A 13634-nucleotide genomic window follows, 5' to 3' on the forward strand; every position below is an offset into this window, starting at 1 on the left:
GTGGATCACTTTATACGCATTTTTTAGGCTCATTGTTGGATCACTTAATACTTATTTTTTAGGCTCATGTATAGTGTATTTTTGGATCACTTAATACTTAGTTTTTAGGCTCATGTACAGTGTATTTTTGGATCACTTAATACCTATGTTTTAGGCTCACTATATTTTCATACATATGAATCTTCCAAACATAGTTTGGTGATGAGATATTGGTAAATGGGAGAGACATCTTCAATATATTGTACATAGGCAAAATCTGGTCTTCATACACCATCAGACGTATCCCATAAAACCTTAAGGTTTTCAAGAAGGTCCTTACTCTCCAACATAGCCCACTCAGCTCTCTTCTTGGCTTTTACCGCCTCATAACTGATTTGTTTCCTTATTTGCTTCTTAAATTTTTTTTCGTCGACTCTCAAAACGGAATTTCTATCGGCCTTCTTTTGCTGCTGGCGGATACAGTATGCAAGCCTTCCACCTTGGTCAGGACGCCCATGCTTGACACCAACGATTACAACATGGTGTTTGACCTTCAAGTGCTTGATCAGGGATGATCTCGAGTTGAACGTCTTATGGCACTTACCACATGTCAACTTGTCTTTAATTAATGTGTCATCAACATCTTCGACATCAACTTCCTCAAGTGATACTTCATTCTTTGACTGGTTCAATTTTATGAAGAGTATCTCGATTAAAGGATTTCTTGGGGCTACTTCTACTCTTTTAGGAACAATAAGACTCTCGCCTTCAGCAATACTTTCTTGATTGTTTATTTATATAATCGTTGTAAATTGTAAAATGGAAAAAGCAAAATGGTACCTAAATCCCCCCGCCCCTCCTCAAACAATTATTCGGACCTGGTTCATAGGCCTAAAAAATAGGTATTAAGTGATCCAAAAATACACTGTACATGAGCCTAAAAACTAAGTATTAAGTGATCCAAAAATACACTATACATGAGCCTAAAAAATTAGTATTAAGTGATCCAACAATGAGCCTAAAAAATGCGTATAAAGTGATCCACAAATGAGCCTAATAAATGCGTATAAAGTGATCCACAATTGAGCCTAATAAATGCGTATTAAGTGATCCACAATTGAGCCTAATAAATGCGTATTAAGTGATCCACTTCCACCGGACATTTACTGTCCGGCGTGACCGAACAGGGGTGGTAATTACTATATTTGAAAAAGAGGGGTGGTATATACATTTTCTCGATTTTAATGGTTACGTAGTAGACTACATCATAAGAGTAAGCAATGTTTGGTTCTATCTAGCTCTATTATCTAATGTTTTTATCATGAAGTTTTTATCATGGAGTTGCGTAATGTTTAAACATATTTAGGTTCGCAATATAAATTGTTTTTATGCATTCTTTGTTGATTATCAATACACTCATGCTTCCCTTTACAACTGTTTTGATCACATCGAACTTGATGCTTGCCCCGTATGATCCTATCTTTAAAATCAAAGTTTTCCGTCATAGCATCACCGCTTAAAGAAAAGTTTAAAAAAATTATTGCATAATCGCAACGAAAACTAGTTCATGGCAAGTTTCGTAGATTCCATATGCCGTAAGTGTATAATCTAAAACGTGATGTTTTTAGCGCCCTTTTTTTTTTTTAATTACATAATCGAAGGGTTTTTAGGCTTGATTGGCTTGTTATTCCCACCCGAAAAAGTACTTATTGGCCCGACCCGGAATATATTATTTGACCGGCACAGAAAAGTATGGTGCGCCGATTTTTTTTTTTCCGTCAAAAAGTATGGTGCGCGTATAATTTAGCGAAAAATTTGGAAAACTTTTCACATACATTCCAAAGTGTTCTTTTTCAGAAAAAAAACCTAACTCAAGTGATTTTTACCAGGCACTGCTGGGTATGCTCTTATGCCAAAATGATTTACCTGTTTACGTAATCGAAGGGTGTTTAAGGCTTGATTGGCTTGTTATTCCCATCGCAAAACTGAGACAATTAAGTCAGAAAATGTAAGTGGCTTAAATTCCAAAAAGAAATTTCTGGAACTGCGTGCGAAACTTTGGGACTAAAGGGTTACTGCGATGTTAGATTAATTTGAAACGGACAGCGATGGTTGGCTGAGAGTAAAGTCCAAAAGAAAATTCAAACCCACACAATCTATAGGTGACACAAAAGGGAAAGAAAGAATAAGTCCTGAATTTGTCTAGACGATAAACAATAAAGCGGTTGCTATAAATAAGTGATAAAACCGGTTGATTATACAATTAGGAGATAATTATAGATAAAGCAAGGGAAAAATAGGACTATCAATGTTTACCTGTATAGGTTTGGGGAGTGCGATTTCCTCTTTTCTCACTATCGTATCACATCGGGACTGAGGTTTAAAAAAATAATAAGGGCTCAGATTGATATAAATACAGATCCCCCTCATTTTTCTCACCTTTTTCATCTTGTTAAACACAAACAAATAGAAATGCTTTCATCATTAACACAATCAACCAACGTGGCGAGAGTGGCGGGCTCCCGTCAGTTCTCTAAATCAATTTCACCTTCAGCATTGAATAACCACCATTACAATAAGATCTTACAAGACCAAAAATCATTACCTGTTTTTGACTTTTTCGCTCAAACCAAAGCCAAAAAATCCTTCGTGCTTGGTCACGGAGCAGCTGGATTCGCAAAGAAGAGATATACCCCTGTACATACCTCAACCTCTCATTCTTCTGTTAGTTCGCAAGTTGGTGAAGATGCGTATTTTAGACGTGCTGATGCTATCGGTGTTGCCGATGGTATTGGTGGCTGGTCAGAGACTGCAGGTAAATAGAAAAAAAAAATTTTTTTTCACCATGTGTAACCATGTATTAACCGGATCAATTTCTATATCAAGGTTCAAACTCGGCCTTGTACTCAAGTCAATTAATGCACTTTGCCAATGAAGAAATGGATCGTTTTGAAGATATCGAAGATCCTTGTTTCCTTCAATACAATGAAGCCAACCCTATCGATATATTAAAGCGTAGTTACGAGAAGAGTTTATCAGTCGCCAAAAAGAACAACATTCTTGGTTCGACAACAGCCTGTATTGCCGTGTTACGTCACGATGAATTACGGGTGGCCAACATTGGTGATTGTGGGATTTCAATTATTCGCAACAACCATTACGTGTTTAGAAGTGAAGAACAACAACATTCGTTCAACTTCCCTTATCAGCTGGGTATCAAATCTCGCGATGAACCAGGACATGCTCAATCATTTGCTGTCAAGGTCAAAAAGGGTGATATCATCATTATGGGTTCCGACGGATTGTATGACAACTTATTTGATAAGCATATCTTGGAATTAGTAAAGAAGCATGTTTTAGCGCATACCATCCCTGGTTCTGCTGAACGTGCTCCTCGCGTCCGTAACTTACAGCCCCAGATCTTGTCTGATATCTTGGCCAATGCAGCCAAAGAAGTGAGCGAGTCTCGTAGAGCAGATACCCCTTTCCAAAGAAGAGCCATGGAAGAAGGACTTTATGTTGAAGGTGGTAAAGCCGACGATATCAGTGTCGTCGTCGCTGTCATTAAAGATTTAGAAGATTCCCCAGATCGTCGCCTTTAGAAGAACTATAGAAAATTACTTATTTGCATTTAACCCATTTTAATTATCCCTCCTCATAACTCCATTTTAATAAAAGAACAATTTACTGCTCATGTAACATTAATTCACGTTGTTTACTAATAAACTACCAAAATGGTCTGTGCTAAGACTGTTACACAATTAGAATGCAGGAAGACTCATCGAGACCTTTGGTCTTTTTTTTTTTATATATTGGTTTATTTATTTTAAATGCACAAAATGAGGGGTGTATAAATATCTATTATTTTTTGTTTTGTATTTTAAGCAGTACCGGCAAGCTCGTTCTTACCAATGATATGGACCTTGAAACCGATTTCACGGATTTGAGCAGCATCCAACAACAAACGACCATCAAACAAGAAAGCAGGCTTGTGCATGTTATCGTAGATTCTTTGATAATCGAGTTGATCAGACTTGAATTCGTCCCATTCAGTGACGATAACAACGGCATCGGCACCCTTACAGGCCTCATAAGCATCACCACAGATACTGATGCTCTTCTCAACTTGCTTACGGGTATCGACCACACCGGGTTCCATAAGATCCATATAAATTTGTTCGGGCTCAACCTTAGGATCATAAATAGCAACATGAGCATTCTCTTGGATGAAATCCTTGATTAATGTGATGGCAGCAGATTCACGAGTATCTCCGGTATCCTTCTTGAAGGCAAAACCGAGAACGGCAATTCTCTTGTTTGTGATGGTATTGAAGAGAGTAGAGATGATCTTGCGAACGAAACGCTTCTTTTGGTATTCGTTCATCAAGACAACTTGATGCCAGTAATCAGCAACTTCGGGTAAGTTTAATTGGGTGGAGAGATAGACCAAGTTTAAGATATCCTTTTGGAAACAAGATCCACCGAAACCGACAGATGCCTTTAAGAACTTGGAACCCAAACGGCTATCACGACCACAAGCATATGCAACCTCATCAACATCAGCACCAGTAGCTTCACAGATAGCAGAAAGGGCGTTGATAGAAGAAATACGTTGGGCAAGCAAAGCATTGGCAGCCTAATTTAAATTTTTATATTAATTAATTTGCCACTCCTTTCTCTTAGAAAAAAAAAAAAAAAAAAAAAAAAAAAAAAAAAAAAAAACTTACCAACTTGGAGAGTTCGGAAGACCAGAGGTTAGTGGTGATAACACGATCCTCAGGAACCCAGTGCTTATAGACGTTGGCCAAAGATTGTTGAGCAGAGAGACCGGTGGGGGTTTGGAGGGCACCAATCAATACACGGTCGGGGTTAAGGAGATCCTTAATGGCAGTACCTTCTGCCAAGAACTCGGGGTTAGACAAGATATCGAAATGGATAGAGCCAGTAGAGTTAGCTTCGAGGATGGTACGCATGCTCTCAGCGGTACGACAAGGGACAGTGGACTTTTCGACAACAATCTTGGAGCTGGTAGCAATTTCGGCAATACGACGAGTAGCACCTTCAATATAACTAGAACAAAAAATGTGAGTCCAAAATGAGAACTCATAAACAAAAAAGGCAAATTACTTACGCAAGATCAGCAGCCATACCAGCACCCATACCGGTCTTCTTGGTGGGAGTGTTGACAGAGACGAAAATCAAGTCAGCTTCCAAGATAGCAGCATCAACATCAGTGGTGAAGAACAAGTTCTTACCACGACGATCAAAGACAACCTCCTCTAATCCAGGTTCATAAATAGGAAGCTTATCAGAGTTCCAGGCATCAATACGGGCTTGGTTTAAATCGACAATGGTAACCTTAATGTCATGACACTTGTAGGCAATGACAGCACAAGTGGGACCACCTGAAAGAAGATGATGAGCATCTACTCTTTTTGTGTTCTTACAAGAAAGACTTACCAACATAACCAGCACCAATACAACAAATACTCTTGACGTCAACCATATTATTTACTTATTAAAATATTTTTTTTTCTAAAGGAAAGAAAGAAAAGAAAAAAAAAGAAATGAAACTAGTAGGGAGGAACCTATATTTCATTGGGCTTATAATGATTATAAATAAACCAGATTTTGGCTCCGGTTTAAATATAGAACCCCACTTATAGCGAGCCCCCGTTTTAGTTTCCATGACGATCCTTTACACGTGCAAGGAAATAAGCTGGAATTGGCTCCCCTTTTGTTTACAAAGAAAAAAAAAATCTCCTGAATAATATAAAGATAAGGTGCTTCTATTTAAATCATGTCTTACATGTTTATTTACTCGTGTTTTTAATGTGCTACAAGCGACGAGATACACCTATCCGTTTACCACATCCCGGACAAAAATGAGCTACATCTATAATTTGGATTTTAATATCTTTTCGTCGATTGTGTTACATTACATATATTTTTACCTTTGAAATACTTTACATAAAAGGGGATCCAAAATAATATGGCTGTACATAAAAGACTGCAATAGAATGAGTGTTTATTATACATTTAAATGCTCACATATACACTTACAGAATAAATGACATGAGCCATACATAGGTTCCGTTTCGATACCGAATCCGAGTGGTGATGTATTTTCCACAGCCCTCGCAAAACGCTTCAGTTTCAGTGTCTGGTAAATACGGTTTCTTTTTTAATAAAATATTCATTCTTTTTTGGCGCCACGACCGTCCAATACTAAATACGCTCTTGATACTTTTAGCGGAAGATGCTGCGCCGTGATATTGGTAGGGCTCATGCTTTTGTTTGGGCAAAGGCGTACTAAAATAAAACACGCCATGTCGTCCTGAATGGACTGAGCATAAATCGTTTCTCGGGCTCTCTTCTTCCGATGAGGATCTATTAGATCTCGAATACTGAATGGGCGTCGAGCGCACTTCTGAGAACTCATATGCTGCATTACTAGTACTGGCCATTGTGTTTACAGAATAAATAACAAAAGGTTCAAAAAATAACAAAACACTGCCTTTCTTTTATATAATGTCTTTCTATTGGTTAGCATGAGAAAGTGTGATCAAGGTATCCAGTCATTTGAGAATACCCGTACTCACAACGCCTCGGTACAAAAATTTGCATTGCCATGAGACCATTAGTAAGGAAAATATCGTGGTAGCCCTCCCCCAAACACCCACCGACACTGTTCCGTTTCCGAGCCCATGATAATTCAATCTTCCCGGGTCACAAATGTCACTTCCTGTTTGTGCTTCCGCAAACGGCATTGCAGCCCTCCATTTCCTCTCTGTACTATCATAATATACTATACCATACTTGGTCTGCCTTATATGTCAAACCGGGCGTCTATTTGTTTTTCACAGCTACGGGGTACTTTTTTTTCCTTGAACTTAATATCGTCCCGTGCCTAGTTCCTTGAACAGGTTACTCCGTAACTACAGGCAAAAAAAAAAAAAAAAGGGCTCCAGCTAGGTTGCACAATGCATACCTCTAAAGGGATCGCCGATCCCCAGGGACAGTATAGAGTTTACACCCGCGGGAGTCGTTTAAACGAGTTTTTACTATACCAGTACGCTGTACGAAATATGTATAAACATATGTATGCTTTTCTATCAGTACTTTAAACGAGTATGACAATACTGGCATTTACATGGAAGAAAACGTATATCATGGTTTATTTTCTGACTTTTTTTTGGATAAACGTAATACTCATTGTAAGAAACAAAGAAAAGACAAGCATATCTATGAAAGGTCGTTAGATAATAAAATAAAAATATCAAATACAATCCGGCCTGCATCAAATACCATAATTAGTCGTCTTAGTCCTTAATCACACTAAAGTTTTTTTTTTAGTTAATAGAAGAAAAAAAGCTTATTATTCTAGGCAATGATACATCATTTTAGTCATTATTTACCATTGCATCTTCACATAGAGTTGTTTCCTTATGGGCATAGATAAAGAAACCAATGAATTTATATAACTTTAATAACGAAGTTATTAGATCACGTCAAATAGCAACCGAGTCAAAAGATGCTGTTTTTGGTTCTTTCTTTAACATGGATAAAATTTAAGCTGTTTGCGCTAAATATGAGTTGATTTTTGCACATAACATTATGGTTCTTCCGGGATGCAAAACTGTGCGAGTAAATGGATACCTTAAAAACTTTAAACCGGAATCTTCTGTAGCAAGCTCACCCAAGAAAGGCAGGTTCGGGATAGATTTCAGGCCGTTTATGGGTACTATCCATGTTTGATATTATGCTAGAACCCTCGGGAATTGTATAACCATCAACCTTGACCAAAAAATCTGTCAATTTTTTTTTTTTTTTTTTTTTTTTTTTTTTTGCACATCGGCTGATTAACTAACTACACCTACGTTCATGACGGATAGCATGAATTAAACCAAACGGAGTTGTTGGCTTATAGCGCATACATTCTTTGATAACAGAGATGCAATAGGGCAACTCTTCTCTTTCCTTAAACTGAGGAAGTCGCCCATGACTTTTCATAAAATGATCAATCTCTTCACACTTTTTGCTGGACATCCGGATAATGTGACACATAATTGCAACATTCCAAGTCAAAGTAAGGGTAACCGTATTCATTCCTGCTACTATAAGATCGGCTACAGTCCTGAATTAATATCTGCTTATAGTAAAGCAACTATTTAAACATATTACTCACACATAAATTTAATCAAATCTTCCTCTAGTAAATCAAAATCACTTTCTAAAAGATATTTAACAGCATTCGGGCCATCGCGTGCGGCAGCTTCCTTAATCAGCTTTTGATAATATGGTGCTTCATTTTAGCTTCTGTACCAGTCAAGTAATTGTACACAGAAAATGTCGGAAGAAAATTAGCTAAATCAGACTCCAATCCACTGAACTTGATGCTTTCTTCCACTACGCTTGACAACTGAATAAATTCCGGATCTTGAACAGAGTTAAACCTCTTGCCGAATAGTGCAGAGACCATAACATTTATAGAATTTAGAGCAAAAAATTGAGTTGGATGTGTACCACCATTTTTTTCGGTATGATCAATGCACCTGTTGACTAAATCATTGGCTTCACGTTCGATTGAATCCATATATTTGAAAATTTGTTTAGGTCCCATAATGGATGAAACTAAAATTTGAACAACAGAGTTATTTAAATATGTGTAAGAATATTAGTGATTGTATAATTACCAACAGATCTTGGATCTGGTCCTAGACCATCTGGTTGAGAGAAAATCATGCCTCTAAGAATCCATGTTAGTTTCAACGTATATTGAAACTCCAGAAAGTAAAACGCTTACTTTCCATGAAAGCTATAATGTTCATCACCGAAATTATTAACAGGCCGAAAGGAGGTTTTAGCACCGTTCGTTGCAAAAATTTTATGGGCCAAGTAGGGATCATCTAGGACACTTCAGAAAAGATGTAGGACACTTCAACTGCGCGCAAATGATGGGAGAAATCTGGCAGTTCATGTTAATAGCATCGTGGACAGTTATTTTTTTTTATACATACACGCCATGGATGATAAGTAGCCATTGCATCGAAAAATGGTCGCTCTCATTCAAAATAACATACGTCATCTTTTCAATGAGAGCGACCTAATTGTATTCTTTTCAAATTTCCCAAAGATCAACATGTCATTACAATATCAAATTGGATTACTGCGGCGTAAGCACTTTATTTTTTTTTAAAAAAAAAGGGAAAATAAACTTGCAATAAACAACTTCTTTTTCGTTTTTTATTAGACAAACCATTAGCACGAAAAAAAAATTACTTTGATCGTTTAACGTTGGCATGTCGACATTTAAATTTTTCCAGCTTCATATTTTTCAAAAGATCAAAACGTGATAAGATCTCAAACGAAGAGCCATGGTCTACAACAACTTCTTTGATATTGCTGCATTGTCTAGTATTCAAATTAATTAGCATAAAAAAACTTGCTGCAATCAGTATTCTTTTCGACTTACTCCAAAAAAATCCTAATATCATTTGGTGACGTTGAAAGCCCGGCGTAGTCAATGATGACAAGGCGGAAAAGTTTTTGGCTGAAATGGACGCGTGCAACTAAATCTATAGGAAATCTTCAGTTATTATAACTATTATACTGAACCTTGATGTACCTGAGATATCGCCATGGGATCCTTTTAAATGCAGCAGTAAATCATCCTGCTTTGGCGAGTCTCTTTCTAATATTGGTTGGTCTGCTTTGCAAATTGGGCTCACGAATACTTCTTCGCACTTTCCGCGGAAGTATAGTTTGTTCACCATTAACTGTAATAAACGTATTCGTGATTTTTTTGTTTCGTCAGTTGGCGATTTACGTGCGTATCCAATTGTTATGTATTTGGTATCATGTTGTAAATATTTCCAGTATGCCTTGACCGAGTCGGAAGTATCCGTTACGAACGCTACAGAATAGATTGTTAAAATATGGAAACCCAAAATTTAGGGAAATGTCTAGACCTCCGTATTTTTTTCAAACGTATTTTTTTTGTACCACTTACAGGAATTCTGGCAGACCAGTATGATTGCACCTATTTACAGTCCAATCCCAGCTATTCACGGTTCGTGAGTTCCAAAAACTCAAGAACTCTGCCTAGGAGGTCGCCCTCCTATTGCAAAGACTAGCCGCAGCCGCAATATCACAATTATATATCTTTTTCGATTTAGCTTCTTTTCAAAGAAACAAGAGTCACTACTAAACTAACCTTTTTATGTGATCGGTTACTTTCATACGATAAAAGAAGTATGTTAAGGAAAAAGAAAAGGAGAAGAACAAAGTGTGTGAACCAGCTTTATTTATTGATAAACAAGCTTATGTCAGGATGATTTCATTTGTCTATTTTATCATCCATAATATTTGAGCCTTTACTTAAAATAGAAACAGTTGCAAAAACCTACCAAGCAAGTCAGAGCTTGGTAATTGTCTATCTGCATTCCAGTAGTAGCTTGTAATGGCAGTAAAGCAGATTTTATGGAAAACAGAAAACGATCATCCAATGAAGTTTAGATGATATGGCATGTCAATCGACGTGTAGACCATCACGTTTGAAAAAATACGTTTGAAAAAAATACGGAGTTCTAGACATTTCCTTTCTAAACAGGCGACATGGTTTCTAAAAATAACGATTCCTATTTCCGAAAATATGAAATTAATTTTGATTGGCCTGCGACATCGATTTTGATTGGCTGCGACATTGCTTGTTGGAAGCACTGTAAAACATGTGAATTTAAACAAAGTTATTGAACTCTTAGATACTCGTTATGATTTAAATTATGTAGCTAAATCACTCACTCTCCGCCAGTGCCAACTACAACACTTATTCTCCTTTTTAAGGAATGCCTGCTATTATCTTGCAATACCACACAAGCAATATGCTTCCTTAGGGTTTTACGTTATGCACTCGCAAATATGTTTTGGTGTTTTTGGTGCTAGACAGTCAATTGCTGCTTTCTTATTTTTTCTGTACTTAATTTTTTTAGACTTTTTGAGTTATATGGGGATACCTTAATTTTATTTATAATAAGCTTTTAAATGTCAAAAACCACACCTTCGGGTATAAAAAAATAAATAATTGTGTTCAGTTTATTTTTCTTTGGCCTGATTATTCAAATTACAAAACGCCCAACAGCCGTAATTCTAATTGCTGACTTCACTTTTCTTGAAATCGGGATCACACTTCTTATTGTATCAAGAGATCGTGAGATGATGTTTTTTTTATATCCCGTCATGGCTAAACCGCTAGTTCAAGCATGTCAAAATGTCCTATTTTTGCATAATTCTAATAAAAACAAAGAAATGACGTCGAAAGTAGAATGTTGAAAAATCCCAGAAAAAAATCCCATAGAATGTTAGCATAGAATGTGAACACAGAATGCAAGAACAAACAGAGTATATAAGAGCTCAAGTTTTATAACATAAAGATTCTATATCGATTCTCATGCTTAAGTTATTAATTGCCGCTTTGCTCGCTACATCTGTCAGCTGTTTAGTCAAGAGAGAGATGGCTTCTGAGGAAGATATCAAGACAATCTTGGATGCCCATAATGAGCTCAGAAAGAGTCATGGTGCCGAGCCAGTTGTCTGGGATGAGGAGATTGCTGCTTATGCTTATGACTGGAGTACCAATTGTGAAATCAATCACAGTACCGTGAGTGACATACCAAGATGATACGGATAGATATAAAATACTAATTTACCATCACCAGAGCCCTCACGGTGAAAACATTGCCGGTCGTACCAACGATTGGAAGCAAACTGTTGAGGCTTGGTACAGTGAGATCAAGGATTATGATTTCAGCAAGCCTGGATTTGATCCCTATACCGGTCATTTTACCCAAGTTGTCTGGCACAACACCAAGAAGATTGGTTGTGGTGTTACTCAATGTGATAATATTCAAGGTGGTTTATATGTCTGTGAATATGAACCTAGAGGCAACATCATCTTAGGTGGAAACGACCCAAATGTCTTCTTCAGAACCAACGTTACAGAAAAAATCCAATAATTAATTTATTTATCAACAAGTTGAACACCCTTAATCTTTAAAAATAAAAATATATCCTCTTGAAGGATTTCACTTTCAACATTAATTCTGACGTTTTTGTAAAGAGGGCAGCATATAACCATGGTGTGCAATTCACCAGATTCACCAGTAGGACTGATATTCTTGTCCTCTTTGATAATAGCATCTAACCCTGCTTGTGTCAATGGTTTACCTACGCCATACACATCTTGAACCTTATCTAGAACGCTCTTAGGAATCTTTTCCAAATTAACACATGTCACCAGTATATCAAATTGACGTTCCCACATTTCGTTAAGTAAATCTTGTTGAGGCTGTTCCCAAAGAGGTCGGACCAGTTCTACACCAGTGCCTTCTACAGCACGCTCCATAAAGTTACTGCAGACAGGTAAAATATCTCCAGTCACAAGTTTGGTAATGCCATAAGTGTCAGCAAGTTTCTTAATCTCTCCTTGATAACTAGCAAGGTAATCAGGGCCATCAATAATACAAATGGTGTGTGCCAAACCTAGCGCCTCTGCTTGTTTCTCAATGATGTCAAACGAATGTGCCTTGAAAGATCTGGGATCAGTCGAAGGAGGACTAAAGGTCACAAGCACATTAACTTTGATGCCCTGTTCGATGACGCGATGTAAAGCTAAAGTACAGTCTTTTCCGCCAGTGTATGAAATAGCAGCAGACATTTTAAAAAAAGAGAAAAAAGGAAGATTGAGGAGTAGATGCTGACATTAAAAAGTTTTATTTAAAGTTAAAGAATGTCTCAAATCAATACAGGTCTAAAACACATAAGCTTTGAACCCAATTCACATAGTTTTTGACTGATATACTTAAACGGTTGCTGGTAAAAGACGGCACTCTTTTTTAAATCGTACATGTAGTCATTTTCTTCATAGTTTCTAACAAGAGTGAATAATAGCTGCATGTCTGCCTCTGTACCTGAAGCCTGGGCTTTATTTTTTGACATACGTCTAACATCTCCATGCCAATCTATACTCCCCTCTTTTCCGACGGCGGACAAAATTTGATAAATTTCAGCAATGTGAGTATTGGCCCATTCATACTTTGAGGTAGCCGCAAATTGTGCAACGGCCTCTTGAAAGTCTTTTTCGACATAATCACCATTTTTGTACATTAATCCAAGAATGTAATTTGCCACACGACACCCGTATTGGCCATGAATCCTATTAATATAATAAACTGCCTTTTTAGGATTTCGTGCTACACCCAACCCAACAAAATACATGACAGCCAAAAAAACATAAGCAGGCGTTGTCCCGTTTCTCTCTTTTTTGGCCAGCTTGAAGAACGTCATGGCTTCCTGATAATCTGTGTTTTTAAAGTAATTTAAACCGCGATAGAAATTGGAATCTTCGTGACAGGTTGTTACGTTATACTGGAAACTACCTACTGTAATACATTAGTTGACATCATTCAGGGTTAATTTACTGCTAAATATTTACCAAAACTTGACATATTTACAATATTCTTGTAGAAAAAAAAATAACACCAAAATTGGAAATCTGTACTCCTCTAAGTTACATTTTATATAAAAGGAGGCCTAATTGTTAACGTTATAAACAAAGAGGCGGGAACCTTTATGCCGTACTTTAGACAGAACAATCA

The 13634-nt window shown here is 37.1% G+C and overlaps 9 protein-coding genes across 9 annotated transcripts; 2 read left to right on the forward strand and 7 right to left on the reverse strand.

The window, feature by feature from the left end:
• Window positions 1–248: 248 nt before the first annotated feature.
• Window positions 249–1142, reverse strand: EV154DRAFT_579575 (uncharacterized protein; the record flags this gene model as incomplete). Its single annotated transcript, XM_051606590.1, has 3 exons — window positions 249–760; window positions 858–870; window positions 1095–1142. The coding sequence occupies 3 exons, from the start codon at window positions 1140–1142 to the stop codon at window positions 264–266; spliced, it is 558 nt and encodes a 185-aa protein (XP_051451423.1). The 3' UTR covers window positions 249–263.
• A 1203-nt stretch (window positions 1143–2345) lies between these two features.
• On the forward strand, window positions 2346–3676 carry EV154DRAFT_546172 (phosphatase 2C-like domain-containing protein). The gene is made up of 2 exons (XM_051604687.1): window positions 2346–2794; window positions 2866–3676. The coding sequence occupies exons 1-2, from the start codon at window positions 2452–2454 to the stop codon at window positions 3579–3581; spliced, it is 1059 nt and encodes a 352-aa protein (XP_051451424.1). The 5' UTR covers window positions 2346–2451; the 3' UTR covers window positions 3582–3676.
• Window positions 3677–3859: 183 nt separating this feature from the next.
• Window positions 3860–5485, reverse strand: EV154DRAFT_570420 (UDP-glucose/GDP-mannose dehydrogenase family, NAD binding domain-containing protein; the record flags this gene model as incomplete). The annotated part of the gene is made up of 4 exons (XM_051606197.1): window positions 3860–4615; window positions 4707–5049; window positions 5111–5384; window positions 5440–5485. The coding sequence occupies 4 exons, from the start codon at window positions 5483–5485 to the stop codon at window positions 3860–3862; spliced, it is 1419 nt and encodes a 472-aa protein (XP_051451425.1).
• Window positions 5486–5627: 142 nt separating this feature from the next.
• EV154DRAFT_104058 (LITAF-like zinc ribbon domain-containing protein) lies at window positions 5628–6566 on the reverse strand. The gene is made up of 4 exons (XM_051593871.1): window positions 6043–6566; window positions 5934–5989; window positions 5789–5875; window positions 5628–5742 (listed from the first exon to the last, which is right to left on the reverse strand). The coding sequence occupies exons 1-3, from the start codon at window positions 6444–6446 to the stop codon at window positions 5817–5819; spliced, it is 519 nt and encodes a 172-aa protein (XP_051451426.1). The 5' UTR covers window positions 6447–6566; the 3' UTR covers window positions 5628–5742; window positions 5789–5816.
• A 1108-nt stretch (window positions 6567–7674) lies between these two features.
• Window positions 7675–9416, reverse strand: EV154DRAFT_607392 (cytochrome P450; the record flags this gene model as incomplete). Its single annotated transcript, XM_051607609.1, has 7 exons — window positions 7675–7790; window positions 7860–8108; window positions 8168–8254; window positions 8305–8613; window positions 8676–8728; window positions 8786–8896; window positions 9262–9416. 7 exons carry the CDS (start codon window positions 9414–9416, stop codon window positions 7675–7677), a joined length of 1080 nt encoding a protein of 359 aa, XP_051451427.1.
• Window positions 9417–9557: 141 nt separating this feature from the next.
• Window positions 9558–9899, reverse strand: EV154DRAFT_431272 (uncharacterized protein; the record flags this gene model as incomplete). The annotated part of the gene is made up of 1 exon (XM_051596598.1): window positions 9558–9899. A coding segment is annotated over one exon (342 nt), but the record flags the coding sequence as incomplete, so codon positions are not given.
• A 1263-nt stretch (window positions 9900–11162) lies between these two features.
• On the forward strand, window positions 11163–11993 carry EV154DRAFT_473799 (CAP domain-containing protein; the record flags this gene model as incomplete). The annotated part of the gene is made up of 2 exons (XM_051597943.1): window positions 11163–11638; window positions 11697–11993. Exons 1-2 carry the CDS (start codon window positions 11429–11431, stop codon window positions 11991–11993), a joined length of 507 nt encoding a protein of 168 aa, XP_051451429.1. The 5' UTR covers window positions 11163–11428.
• On the reverse strand, window positions 11956–12721 carry EV154DRAFT_528985 (uncharacterized protein; the record flags this gene model as incomplete). Its single annotated transcript, XM_051603627.1, has 1 exon — window positions 11956–12721. A coding segment is annotated over exon 1 (692 nt), but the record flags the coding sequence as incomplete, so codon positions are not given.
• Window positions 12722–12771: 50 nt separating this feature from the next.
• On the reverse strand, window positions 12772–13484 carry EV154DRAFT_607395 (uncharacterized protein; the record flags this gene model as incomplete). The annotated part of the gene is made up of 2 exons (XM_051607610.1): window positions 12772–13415; window positions 13472–13484. 2 exons carry the CDS (start codon window positions 13482–13484, stop codon window positions 12772–12774), a joined length of 657 nt encoding a protein of 218 aa, XP_051451431.1.
• Between the last annotated feature and the right edge of the window lie 150 nt (window positions 13485–13634).

Source organism: Mucor mucedo, assembly GCF_025094135.1.
Source record: "Mucor mucedo strain NRRL 3635 chromosome Unknown EV154scaffold_187, whole genome shotgun sequence".
NCBI lineage: Eukaryota > Fungi > Mucoromycota > Mucoromycetes > Mucorales > Mucoraceae > Mucor > Mucor mucedo.

Bases quoted from the DNA above. Each gene is read 5' to 3' on its own strand.
- EV154DRAFT_104058 (XM_051593871.1), bottom strand. From the start codon at position 6,446: ATGGCCAGTACTAGTAATGCAGCATATGAGTTCTCAGAAGTGCGCTCG. The intron at 5,990-6,042 runs GTAAGTGTATAT...ATTCTATTGCAG, and splicing joins TGGCTCATGTCATTTATTCT to TCTTTTATGTACAGCCATAT. The intron at 5,876-5,933 runs GTAAAAATATAT...TCCAAATTATAG, and splicing joins TTATGTAAAGTATTTCAAAG to ATGTAGCTCATTTTTGTCCG.
- EV154DRAFT_546172 (XM_051604687.1), top strand. From the start codon at position 2,452: ATGCTTTCATCATTAACACAATCAACCAACGTGGCGAGAGTGGCGGGC. The intron at 2,795-2,865 runs GTAAATAGAAAA...TTCTATATCAAG, and splicing joins TGGCTGGTCAGAGACTGCAG to GTTCAAACTCGGCCTTGTAC.